This window comes from Microtus oregoni, unplaced genomic scaffold (genome assembly GCF_018167655.1).
Source record: "Microtus oregoni isolate MIOR12 unplaced genomic scaffold, Mior012 000020F_ref0000438, whole genome shotgun sequence".
NCBI classification, from domain to species: Eukaryota; Metazoa; Chordata; class Mammalia; order Rodentia; family Cricetidae; genus Microtus; species Microtus oregoni.
In genome coordinates this window covers 12949742-12962924 of record NW_024543079.1, presented here as the reverse complement: position 1 = coordinate 12962924, position 13183 = coordinate 12949742, and the positions used below count along the sequence as shown (strand labels likewise).

Sequence of the window (13183 nt, the reverse complement as noted above, 5' to 3'; positions counted from 1 at the left end):
TTCTCTGTGTGGCCCTGGCTGTCCTGGAACTCACACTATAGACCAGGCTGGCCTCAAACTCAGATCTCTGTCGCCATTTGTTTTAAACAGTGTTGCTGTGTGTCTCCAGACTAGCTTCTGGTTCTCCATCCCAAAGTGCTGAGATAGCATCCTCCATTTTTTCTTACTCTCTGACTAAAAAGTACTAAAAAGTACTTAAAGTATTAAGTGTTTGTGTATGTGATGAGGAAGGTATGGAGGTCAGAGGGCACCTGGTGGAGTCCACTCTCCTTCCATCTTTTTTTTTAATATTTATTTATCATGTATACAATACTCTGTCTCTGTGTATGCCTGCAGGCCAGAAGAGGGCACCAGACCTCATTACAGATGGTTGTGAGCCACCATGTGGTTGCTGGGAATTGAACCCAGGACCTTTAGAAGAGCAGGCAATGCTCTTAACCTCTGAGCCATCTCTCCAGCCCCCTCTCCTTCCATCTTTACACGGGTTCCAGGGCTGGAACTCGGGTCATCAGGCATATACGACAAGTGCTTTAACCCACTGAGCCATCTCTACAGCCCCTCCCTATTTCTTCTTGAGTCCATGATAATTTACATTTCTTTTGAAAAAAATTTCCCATTTAAGCTGCTTCTAATTTACTGCTATAACATTTCCTTAAAAGTGGGGATACGGTTCTGACTGCAGCAAATAAAGTAACCACCGGTGTCTGCCTCCAAGTGCTCGGATTAACAGTGTGAGCCACTATGCCCAGCTTTCTTCTGACTGTCTATAAGGCAAAGGTCTCTCACAGCCAGGAAGACCTCAAACCCTTGCCTCTGTGTCCTGAGTGCTGGAGTGACTAGCACTGCCCTCGTCTGTTTACATTTTCCATAGTAAGAATTGGTTAGCCGGGTGGTGGTGGTGCACACCTTCAGTCCCAGCCTTTGGAAGACAGAAGCAGGTGGATTTCTGTGAGTTTGAGACCAGCCTGGTCTACAAAGCAAGTTCCAGGGCTAAATGGAGAAACTGTCTTAAAAAAACAAAAAAACAACAACCAAAAAATAAACAGTGGGTTAATGTATAAATTAGAGCCCATTAGCTTTATGTATATTATATACACACATGTATACATGAGCTCCAGTTCTCTCCACCCTAGCACAGCCTATGTTCTATTAACAGTGGAAAAAATATATATATACACACACATATATATACATCCATACACACACACACGTATGCACATGACCCTAGTCCTGCCTTCCATATGTCCATGCCTGGCACCCGTCTAGCACCACCATGTATGCTGAGCCGCTTTCTCTACCTCTCTCAGTCTTAGGAAAAGTCCTCAGCGCTGTGGGCAGTGCCCAGCTCCTGATGTCCCAGAAATTCCAGCAGTTCCGGGGACTCTGTGAGCAGAACTTGGTGAGTGACTCTACCTACAGGGCTTCCAGCCCTTGGCTGCTCTGCCCAGGGATCCCCTTGTAGCCTGTGACCTCTGCACAGAGGAGGTGCTGCCATCATGGCACTATAGAGATGGTGGCAAATACACACCATGTGCAGTCCAGGAAGGGCTGAGGCCGTCCTCCAGAAATAGAGCATTAAACCTGGTATAAAGCAACCACATGAGAGTATAAGTCAGCTGACCAGCTGCGCCTGACTTATATTTAGTCCATCCTATATCCAAGAGGCTGCTGAAGGTTAGACCTAAGATCTTACCCCTGCACCAGGTGGGTCTCCTCCCTTGCTCATTTCAGCCCTGCCTGCCCTAGGGCCAGAAGCTGAGTCCCACACAGCCTGTCCCAGGGTTAGAGTCCCCTTCAACACATGGGGAGCATGCGTTCCCAGGGCTATCCAAGATCACAGCCGGCTTGGGCCTGCCTTCTTCCTGCCTCCCTGGAAAACACTGCTCAAGAACAGACCCACCCTATAATGAGAACTTGAGCCAGGCGGTGGTGGCACACACCTTCAATCCCATCAAGTGATCTCTGAGTTTGTCAGCCCGGTCTACAGAGTGAGTTCCAGGACAAGGCTCCAAAGCTGCAGAGAAACCCTGTCTTGAAAAATCAGAGAGAGAGAGAAAAAAAAAAAAAAACTTGTCCTGCCTAGCACAAGAGAACATGTGCTTTCCTTACCGCAGCCCTGTAGTAGTGATCCTAGCAATGTCCAGTCACATGTCGACAGGGCCCACTCATGATGGAACTGCTCCCAGGGACCCCTACCATTGGTGCTGGCCATGACCACTCACAGATCCTGGCCCGGCCCTTCTCAGAGTCACCCAGTGCCATGGCCAGAGGCCCGTATGTGTGATGGGGGAGATGAGATGGATTCTGCCTTGCTGCCCCATTGACCCCCATCTGTCCCACAGAACCCTGATGCCAACCCCCGTCCAACAGCCCAGGACCTGGCAGGGTTCTGGGACCTGCTGCAGCTGTCCATTGAGGACATCAGCATGAAGTTTGACGAGCTCTACCACCTCAAGGCCAACAGCTGGCAACTGGTGGAAACCCCCGAGAAGAGGAAGGTGAGCATGGAGCAGTGCGGAGGGGAAGTCCAGGGACAAATTCCTGGTCGACAATAACGCTGCCCACATCGGTCAGTGCTGCTTGGCTCCCTTCTCCCTGTGTCGTCTTTGAGCTGGGGCTCACGTCCATCACTTTGCGGGGTCCATGCCTGGCATCTGTCCAGCATGCTGCTCGCTGCATAGTGGAGGCTGTCCCCAAAGCATGCCATTGTGCTCTGCATGTCTAGTAAGGGGGGTCACCAGTGCTAGTGGAAAACGCAGAATGGCCCTTCTGGGGCCCTGCTGCTGGGAGCACTGGGGTCTGGTTCCAGTTCCGCCTCTTTGTGGCATCTGTGAAGCTTAGATGGCCTTCTGTGGAGTGGTAGAGCCCAGGGGCCTGTCGTTCTCACGCAAGGACAGCATGTGGAATATAACGGGGTAGAAGGACAGTTTCTGTCTCGGGTTCCTCCTAATGGTTCAAAGCAAGGGTGGGAACAGGTGGGGTTGTCCTCTCCTGCTAGAACATTCTAAGTCTTAAGCTTGCTTTTGCTCCTAAGCCCTGTGCTACTCCCACTATCATTGCTTCTGTGGCTTTCAGATTCTAATATGTGTTGCTTGTGCCAGTCTGGTTTGGAGATGCGGGATGGGGCAAGGCCAGCTGCTTGCATTTAGTAAGGGCCAGTGCCACACAAAACGTGGCACCTTTATTTTATTTTTGTTCCCTCCTCGCTGTCTCACTAAAGGAAGAGAAGAAACCACCTCCTCCGGTTCCGAAGAAGCCAGCCAAATCCAAGGCGGCAATGAGCCGCGACAAAGCCTCAGACGCAGGGGACAAACAGCGTCAGGAGGCCAGAAAGAGACTCCTGGCAGCCAAGCGAGCAGCATCTGTGCGGCAGAACTCAGCCACAGAGAGTGCGGACAGCATCGAGATTTATGTCCCTGAGGCCCAGACCAGGCTCTAAGGCCACAAAGAAGAAAGCACTCAATTTTAAATCATTAAAAACTCAATGCAAATGGAACAGCGTTTTCTCACCCTTTAGTATGGTTATTATCTCTAGAGACCCTGAGCCAACTTTCCAATTGACACAAACAAGGGCTCACAATGTGGCTTTTCTGGGTCCCTCTAAGCTTTAGGTTATGAAGACTTGACTCACAAAAAAATTTTAAAAAATCAAAAACCACAATCTAGACCCTTTTTCCTTTGGGCTGTCACAGCGGACCAGAAGACGACTTGGGCAGCCCTGGCCTCCAGTTTGCAGTCTTTTTACTTGCCCTGTCTGCTGAGAATTAGCTGTTTACAAGACGACGACAGTCCAAGGCAGCCTTGGGCCCCTGCCGTGTCCCTCCCTTCCCAACATCCCACAGCTTTTCTTTTCCCTTCAGAGCTCACACGGGTCACCATCAAGGCCAGTAGCTTTCTGGTCCACATCCTTTGGGGCTGAGGGCATAGAGGACAAAAAGAGATGGGCAGCATCCCTCCCTCTCCCCACCCTCCCTGCCAAGTGCCCACACACTGTCGGCCCACGCACACAGATGAGGTGACTGTCCTCCGCTGCCACCCAGCAGCCTCGGCAGTGTCAGGCTGGACTGGCCTCTGAGCAGACGAGGAAAGTGCTGGTCCTTGGAGCACATGTGGGGGAGCCATGGTTACCATGCTCCAGCCCCTTTCTTCAGCAAAAGAAAATTTAGGACTCCCAAGTGGCTTCCAGGGGGTTGTCTGTCCTTGGCCGCACCTTCGTCCACTCCCCCTGGGGCAGGTGGCGGTGTCTGTACGTATGTGTACATATGCACATAGACCTTAGAGTGTATATTTAATAAACGCCCATCTGCTCACCCAAGCCCACCAGCGCCGCTGCCATCGGCTCTCGGGGTACCTGCAGGAGGCAGGTGTGTGAATAGCATATATTTTTACATGTACTATATCTAGGTGTGTGTACAAGTGTGTGTAAAAATAGACCTTGTGTGTAAGCAGCCTCCCTTTTTCGGTTGTCCACCTAACCCATCAGCCCAGCCTCTACAGTTTTTTTATTCTGTTGTAACTTTCATCCCAATCTCCCCTGTCCCCCACTCCTGTACCCCTATTCCCAAGGTGTTCTGAGCCCAGAGCTGCAAGGGCCTGGGCCCACAGAGCAGGATGGGGAGGGCAAGGCTGAGTCAGGCCGCCTGGAGGGGGCGGACCCAGCAGGCAGTTTGGCATACTGGGGGCTGTTCCGTGCTGTGGGTATGGCTCAAGGGCACTGGGGACATCATCTTATCTGGCGCATGCTACAGGGGTCCCCTAGGTGAAGCAAGGCCTGCTCTGGGGGCCTGTTCCAGCTTGGCCGCCCCCTCTGTGACCTTGGGCAAGTCACTTGACCTCTGTGTGCCTCAACTTCCTCCTCTGTAAAGTGGGGTCAGTCCCTGCCCCTCCCTACCTCACAGGCATGTTGTGAGAATAAATGAGGTAACGTGTACCAAGGGCTCATGGCATTATTGTAGTGTGCTGGGCTGCGCTAAGGAGTATGGCAGCAGATGCTACAGGAAACCCAGCTAGGGCCCCCTCTCAAAAGGCAGCTCTTAGGAGACAAGCTGTCTGGAGGGCATCGGTTAACTTCAGCTGTCGAGTACCTTCTCTGTGAGCCTGGGCAGTCAGCTGAGACTCAGTGTTCTAAGGGAGCATCGGAGCAACACACTTCCTTCGTGGGTACCACCACAGAAGCGAGGAGGCGGACAAAGACCTGTCCATTGGCACAACACACTTCCCTCATAGGTACCACTACAGGAGCGAGGAGAAAAAGACCTGGCCTCCATACGTTTTTCAGTGGTGCCCTCAACAATGTGGGCCACCCAGTGTACTGCTGGGAATGTGTTCTGCTGTGCCGGGGGAGTGCTGCATGGGCTGCCTCAAAGCTCACCAGGAAGCCAGTGTGGCGTGGACCAGTGTCAGTCTGACGTGGCAGGAAACATGATGTGGAAGAAAGGGGTTGCACGGAGTAGTCCAATCCAGGTGGAAGAAGGCCTGGGTATTGATGGACAAGACAGGAGGGGAGGTAGATGCAACCCACAGTGGGGTCAGAACATAATATTTAAAAGGTTCTTGGGCCGGGTCCTAGAACCACATACTTATTCCTCCCTTGACCCAACCCATCTAAGAGACCCCAACCCCAGGGAAACAGATTCATCCCCACCTTTTCAACAGTTTGACCCCAGCTGGACCGTGTTGGGTCTGCATTGCACTTTTCCTTCACCTACCCCAGCCAGGGGGATTGAAGGGTAAGTGGTTTCCTGTCATGTAGGACTTAGCGTGTTTTTGCATCCCACATATAACCAGCCCTTCAAAGATCTAAGCGAATGCTGAAAAGCCAAGCTAGCCATGAGGGATAGAGGGCAGATAGCTGCCTGATGACTGCCAGGGGCCCAGGGACTTGGAGTGTTTGACTACAGCATAGGAGCCTGGCTGAGCCAGCCTGGGGAAGGCTCTTGGAATCAGAAGCATACAGGGTGGGAGAGTCTGTTCAGATGTGGGGCTCTACACCTAGACAGCCTAGAACAACAGGTTCTAAAGGGAACTCTCCAAATCTGCCTGCACCTCCTGAGAACAGCATTTTCCGCCCTGCCACAAAACCCTCAAGCAAACGGTCCAGATAGCTCGCCCTTACCCAGGGTATTTGGAGCCTAAAATACCCAACATCCTGCAGGTGGCCCAAGCCCTGTTCCCCTTGATTCGCCCCTGTCCACTGGAGTTCAGTTAGGGCCCTTGATGTTTTAGTCACCAGCTTTTTCTAGTCCGAAGAACCCCCAGCAGCTGTCCCCCTTCCTCTTGGTTTGTGACGGAGATCATTTTTGAGTGCCCAAGCAGCTTACAGGCTGTCCCTCGGTTTTGGTTTTTGAGGTCTCACTACGTAGCCCAGTCTTGACCTGTGTTCTGACTCTGCCTCCCAGGTGCTAGGATGGCAAGCATCCATCACCCTGCTTCTCCTCTTTTCTGATGGGATTCAAAGCAAACAGTTTTGACAAGACTATGACTTAGATGATGTCCCACCTCCTTTGAGCTTGTCCCATCAGGAAGCACTTGACACTTCTCAGAAAGGCTGACAGCAACTTCCTGGAGGAGCTGGAATGCCTCTGGCTTCTGTGATTCAGAGACACAGCGCTCTCCTGAAGGCTTTGGGGAGTGGGGCAGGGAAGCCCAGGAAATCAGATGAAGCACCCCAGTGTCCTCAGAACTACCACCCCCGAGCTATAGATCTGAGATATTACCCTTTGAGGACCCCAAAGTCCCCCAGAGACTCACGCAGAGTCCTCACGGAGTGACTTAGGAGCAAAGAGCGTGGTAAGAGCTGCATAGGGACCTGAGGACGGGAGACCATGTGGGTAAATATAGTAGAAGACAGACTGACAACCAGGGCAGCTGCAGCAGTGGCGTACGGTCTTACCCAGGATCTAGGGTGTGTCTGCAGCCCCGCTGAACCTGCCATGATACAGGCAGACGGAACTTTTGTGTGGCCCTCTACTGAGGCCCCTTCACATCCTGCCCTCTTGCCAGGGGGCTGTCTCCTTTCAGGCACATGGTCAGAGAGAGCACCCTGGACTCTGCCCTCTCCCCACACTATGCCTTCCATCTCTTCCCTCTGCTCTCGAGCTGGACGGTGAGGCCTGGGAAAGCCTTCCCTGCACTTAGTCTAGGCTAGCCTGGCGCCATCCTGTGTTCCATGCTTGTGCAGACTTGCTTTGCGCCTTCGTCACTGCTGCAGTGATTTACATGTGACAGACGTGACTACCTGGCCCGACCCAGGAGACAGGAGCTCCTGAGGCAGGGAGGCAGGCTCTCCTACTGACTCAGAACCCACCACGGAGCCTCGGGGTCAAGGGCTCAGGGATGAAGCATTTGCCTAGCACATGCTAGTCACTGCCAGGGGGAAGGGGAGGAAATGCCAGGTGTGGTGGAAGACAGCTACAGTTGCTCGGGAGCCAAGGGAGGCAGCTGCTTGAGTTCAGGCATTAGAGGCCAGCCCAGACAACATAGGCCTGTCTCAAAAATGAAAAGAAGCCGGGCGGTGGTGGCGCACGCCTTTAATCCCAGCACTCGGGAGGCAGAGGCAGGCGGATCTCTGTGAGTTCAAGGCCAGCCTGGTCTACAAGAGCTAGTGCCAGGACAGGAACCAAAAAGCTACGGAGAAACCCTGTCTCGAAAAATAAAAAAAAAAAAAAGAAAAGAAAAGGTAGCTGAGAATTGTACATCAGTGGCAGAGTGTTTGCCTAGTATGCACAGGCCCTGGATTCAAGTCCCCTGCCCCAAAGAACTACCTAAATGACTGACCTGGGGGAGAAGGGACAGATACTTTATCAAGATGGCAACCTTCATCCTGGGCTTTGAAGCCAAGTAGGAAGCTCCAGAGGCTGTGGAGGGCTCCGCTAGCAGAGGCCAAGGCCCGTGCTGCTGCTCAGACAGGCTGCGCTGGGAAGGCCTTGAGTGCTAGATCAGGAGTAAGGCCTGCAGCAGGGCCTGCTCTAGGCAACAGGGACGTAGGCACAGAACCCTAACCCCTGGCTCCAGCCTGTCTGGACTGGTTCCAGCCAACACTACAAGTTGTCTCTGAGGCATCAGCAGACTACACCTCAGGTTCAGTAGGATCTCAACTTACTAGACCTGGATGGAGGTGGGGGTTCCTTGGACTTCCCACAGGACAGGGAACCCTGATTGCTTTTCGGGCTGGGGGGGGGCTTAAATAGGGGAGGGGGAGGGAAATGGGAGGCGGTGGCGGGGAAGAGACAGAAATCTTTAATAAATAAATTAAAAAAAAAAAGATTCAGTAGGGAGTCTGCTAGACCAGCAGCCCGCACATCTAAATCTATAGTCCGCACTTTGGGTGGGCGTTGCCTTAACTAGGTGACCACAGTGCACACTGCCAGCAACGGGAACATCTCTTTGGCATTCCTGACCCGATGCACTGAGAGGCACAATGTAATCGGAGACTACGCATTCATTTCCCAGCCACCCAGACCCGAAAAATCGCGCAGAAACTATATTAATTACAGCACAGCTTGACCAACGTTATTCCTACCTGACTCTTATATCTCTAATTAACCCATTTCTATTATTAATCTGTGTATTGCCAGAAGACCGTGGCTTACCGGCAAGGTTCTGGCGTCCTACTTCTGCAGCTACATGGTGGAAAGAGAAACGAATTTGCTCTACTTTCCACACAGGTGCTGTGGCGCGCACGCGCACGCCCACACATCCACAAACAAGCAGCTAGCTCAGCTTTCCGCACAAGCTTGATAACCTGAGTTCAATCCCCAGAGCCAAGGTGAAAGGTGAGAGCAGAGAACCAGTTCCGCAAAGCTGTCCTCTGACCTCCACACACACAAATGACACACTCACACCCACACACACATCCACACGATGAGACACAAATGACACACTCACACCCACACACACATCATCCACACAATGACGAGTAAAAAGAAAGAAAAACAGGGTAGGGCCAGGCAGAGTAACACACATCCTGAATCCCAGCACTTTGGCAGAGGCAGGGAGATTTCTTTAAGTTCCAGCCCAGCCTGCTCCAAATAGTGAGTAATAGGCCACTCAGGGCTACACAGGCTTAAAAAAAAAAAAAAAAAAAAAAAAATTTTTTTTTTTTGTTTTTTTAAGTAATAAACGTGTTCCCAGAAGCTACCTGGGAGAATACACAGTAGCTGGCCTGGGCTCTCCAAAAACATCAGTTGAACAAAAGCAGGCCATTTCTGTCCCAAGAGGTTAAAGGTAGTCCAGCAGAAACAAAGTATTTGATGAAACATAACTCACTTGTGCAAGCACAAACTCTCAACTAGGGATAGAAAACTTCCGAGCTGCAAAGAGCAGCTGCAAAAAACCCAGATACATGAAGTCTGCCCTACGACAGACATAAAAGCCGGGCATGATGACACATGCCAGTGACCCCAGCACTTTAGAGGCCAGGAAGTGAGACTTTCAAGGACAGCCCCAGCTACATAGCAAGTTGGAGGCCAGCGTGGGCTACATGAGATTCTCAAAAAATGCGGCAACCACCACCATAAAACTCAGGAATAGGACAAGGATGTCTCCCTTTCTCTTCCCTCTTCTGTAACACAGAACTGGGGGGTCTAGCCAGGACAATTAGGCAGGGCAATGGTTTTTATATTAATGTGAGTAAGTAGCCTCCAGGTTGGAAAGAAAGAAAATTACCAAAACTACATCTATCTCTAGATAACATGATTTTCTAGATAATATGAAAATCCCGAGGTTATCTCTGAAAGAACTATTAAGTGAGTGACTTCAGGAGTTTACTAGTGCAGCAATATAACTCTCTCAGCTGGGTGTGGCAGACATGCCTTTGATCCCAGCACTGAGGATGCAGATAGGAGGCCCACCAAGTCACCTCTATACATTACTGGGAATGATGCCTTGTCTCAGACCCTACTTCCTGACACAGCGTACCTCTAAAGCTTCCAGACTCCCCTACATGGTAAGAGCGTCTCAAGACAGGAACTCCCTCACAAGGAAGACATGCTTAGCGGGTTAGCGCCTCCAGCTCCACCCTGCAGACTCTAGGAGCTAAACAGGCTGAGGGTAAGTTAAGCACCAGTGGCCAGTGATTTGGTCAACTGTATCTATGTCACAGGCCCCCATAAGGAACCCTACAGGTGAGGGCTGGCTGGCATCTGGGCCAATGAACAACACACGCAATGCTGAGAGGACAGACACCTGAGGAGCCCATGGCAGCCCCGCCTGCCCTCACCCCCAGTGCCTTGCCCTGTACATGTCTGCTGGGATGTCCCAGCTGTGTCCTTTAGAATGTACCCATAGGAGTATGGGTACAGCTGGGTGATGGTGGCACATACTTTTAATCCCAGAACTCAGGAGACAGAGGCAGGAGGATCTCTGTGAGTTCAAGACCAGCCTGGTCTATAGAATGAATTCTAGGATAGACTCCAAAGCTACACAGAGAACCCTGCCTCAAAAAACAAAATAAAACAAAACAAATGTATGGGTACTTAACTCATTTTAAAAATGAAGGATAAAGTTCTAGTCCTTAAAGGCTATTATTACAAACTGTTTAGGATAATTAAAAAATACAGATTAGTAGTTATTCACTTGGTATAATCAAACTTGTAGTCATGTTAGGTATGTTTTCAAGGTTAAACAGATATATTTTAGATAGGTGATCTTCAAACACTTCATAGACCAAAGGATATGACATTTAAGATGTTTTAATAACATTAGGCTTTTCATAATAGTGAAACACGTCTGCTCCTGGCAAAATCAATTTACCTCAGAAAAAGATGACGGGCATTGAAGAACCTCCATATAGAATTTGCTTTTACTATGGCAAAGTTAGCCACTGGGCAAGAAACTGCCCCTGCCTCGACTCCTGATAGTATAATGTCATAATTGGACAAGAAAGACACAAAAGAAGATGACTACCAAAATTAACCACAACAAGGTAGGATAATTCTTCAAAATTCCTACTTCACAAAAATGTCTGGCAGATATTCTAGGCCTATAGGCTGAAGATAGATGCCCAGTGTTGCAGAGGAACCATGGCTGATTGTCCAGGCAGCCAGATATTTCTTAACTTTGTTGTTAACTTTAGAAGTTACTTGCTTTGCACTCCTTGTTAACTCAGGCAATATTTTAGCCTTCTTGGATCTCTGATGGGGTTAAACTAAATATTTATACTGTTTTCTTTGTTACCAAATTCGAAAAAGAAACTAAAAAGAGATGTAAAGTTCATAAGTTTAAGAGACATAAAAGCTTCAGCTGTTTATCTAAGAAAATGTTTTAAGGTATAAAAAGATATTTTTATAATGGTAATAAAAGTAATGATAGAAAATGGTTTAGGTATAAAAGTTTAGATTCATCAAGATAGGTTAGCTAATAGAATACTTTCTCCAAATATGCCAAATACAAATGGACTAGACATTGTGAATATAATTCTTACCTGATAATGGTCCTTATTGTATATAGTTTTACTATGTTAGAGTTAAAACCTTTCCTTGTCATTTAGACAAAAAGGGGCAAATGTTGTGGGATATTTGTACACTGTGAAGATGTATTGCTATGATTGGTGTAATAAATAGCTGAATGGTCAATAGCTAGGCAGGAAGAGGTGAGGCAGGACTTCTGGGGACAGAGAGAACTCTGGGAAGATGAAAGGCAGAGTCACCATCCAGATGTAGAGGAAACAGGATGGGAAGTACAAAGAAAGGTAGTACCACGGGGCAGAATGTAGATTAATATAAATGGGTTAAGTTATAAAAGCTAATTGGGAAAAAGCCTAAGCTAAAGTCAAACTTTCATAATTAATAATAAGTCCACCCATATCATAATTTGTGAGCTGGTGACCCCCCCCAAAAAATTTGACTATACCACATAGATTCTATCATATTTAATCGGCCAAATTTTATTAAAGCTACAGCTGACTACAGACTACTACCCATCACTGAAGTCAGGAGGGTGCTTTTAAAAGCAAAACCCACAATTTCTGCAGATGTGAGAAAACACCATGGATTCCACAACATGGGCGTGAGATGATACCTTGAGTAAAGAGATTGATTCAGTTAGAGGCCTCAGCTAGTCTCTAGCTCTCTGGCCCATATTCTTTTGAACTAAGGCTAAAGTCTCTCTTATAACTCTTGAGTTATTTGTATAAAAACATTTAGAGCCACACAGAGACGACCTCCTTCAGAAGCACTGTATCTGACCCGCTACGGTTCTGTGAAACCATCTCTACCAAGTAGTCCACTTGCTTTTCAAGTTGCCTTATACAATCTTTGTATGTATTTTTTTTATGTCCTGGTCCACTCTGGTGCTCAGGATTCTGAAATTCTAATCATCAGATATGATAAGACACTTAGGAATTTTTAAATGAGGAATTAAGATATAAAAAGTGGGGCCTGGAGAGATGGCTCAGAGGTTAAGAGCACTGGCTGTTCTTCCAGAGGTCCTGAGTTCAATTCCCAGCAACTATATGGTGGCTCACAGCCATCTGTAATTCATTTGGGTTCCCTCTCCTGGCATAAAGACAGAACATTGTATACATAATAAATTTAAAAAAGAAAAATTTATAAAAAATATATAAAAAGGGGTAATCTTTCGCATGTTAAGAATCAGGAATATCATAATGTAGGGAGTTAGAACACTGTTTACTGTTGCTATGGATAACTTACAAATGGAAAAAATAATGTTGATCATCATGATTATCAGTTTGGTAATGCTAGAAATATTCTTAAGATGAGCCTCTCCATTGACTCAAATAATTCCAATCAGACCAAATTAGACCAAATAAAAGATGCCCACGTTCAATAAATGCAGCAGTTCTGGGTGGTCATGACAACATGGCAAGGGGGAGAGAGACCACGCGCGCGTTCCTTTGCTGGGCAGCACCCTAAATAGCCTGTGGGAATGGTCCTGACCCTTCCTGGGGAGGGGTCAACTCTTATCAGGCTTTTCTGGAGGTGGAGTCCAGACTAAGGCAACTCCCAGGCCAGGGGCTTGAGTGACGCTTCCAATCATCCCAGGCTCCTTGGATATAGGGGTGTTGGGGGCTGGGGTCTCACTTTTGACCAAATAGGTAACTCATATTTCATCCTTCAAATGGTTTGATAACTGTGCCAAAAGTGATAATTTGATTGATAAGATACAAGCCTTGGAAAGACTTACTATTGATAAGATACAAGTTTTAGCTGGGCAGTGGTGGCAA

General features: G+C 48.5%; 1 protein-coding gene across 6 annotated transcripts in view; it reads left to right on the top strand.

Annotated features, from left to right (window-relative positions):
* The window catches only part of Dlgap4 (DLG associated protein 4), a 151383-nt gene extending 146453 nt beyond the window's left edge, over positions 1 to 4930 (top strand). For 5 of the 6 annotated variants that reach the window (XM_041670179.1, XM_041670178.1, XM_041670176.1 and 2 more), the window contains 3 exons: positions 1308 to 1399; positions 2343 to 2498; positions 3221 to 4930. In XM_041670179.1, the coding sequence (XP_041526113.1) occupies positions 1308 to 1399; positions 2343 to 2498; positions 3221 to 3439 (467 nt within the window). In that variant the 3' untranslated portion in view covers positions 3440 to 4930. Of the gene's footprint in view, positions 1 to 1307; positions 1400 to 2342; positions 2570 to 3220 lie in introns of all 6 variants that reach the window. The other variant, XM_041670180.1, reaches the window with a different exon arrangement.
* Positions 4931 to 13183: the final 8253 nt, after the last annotated feature.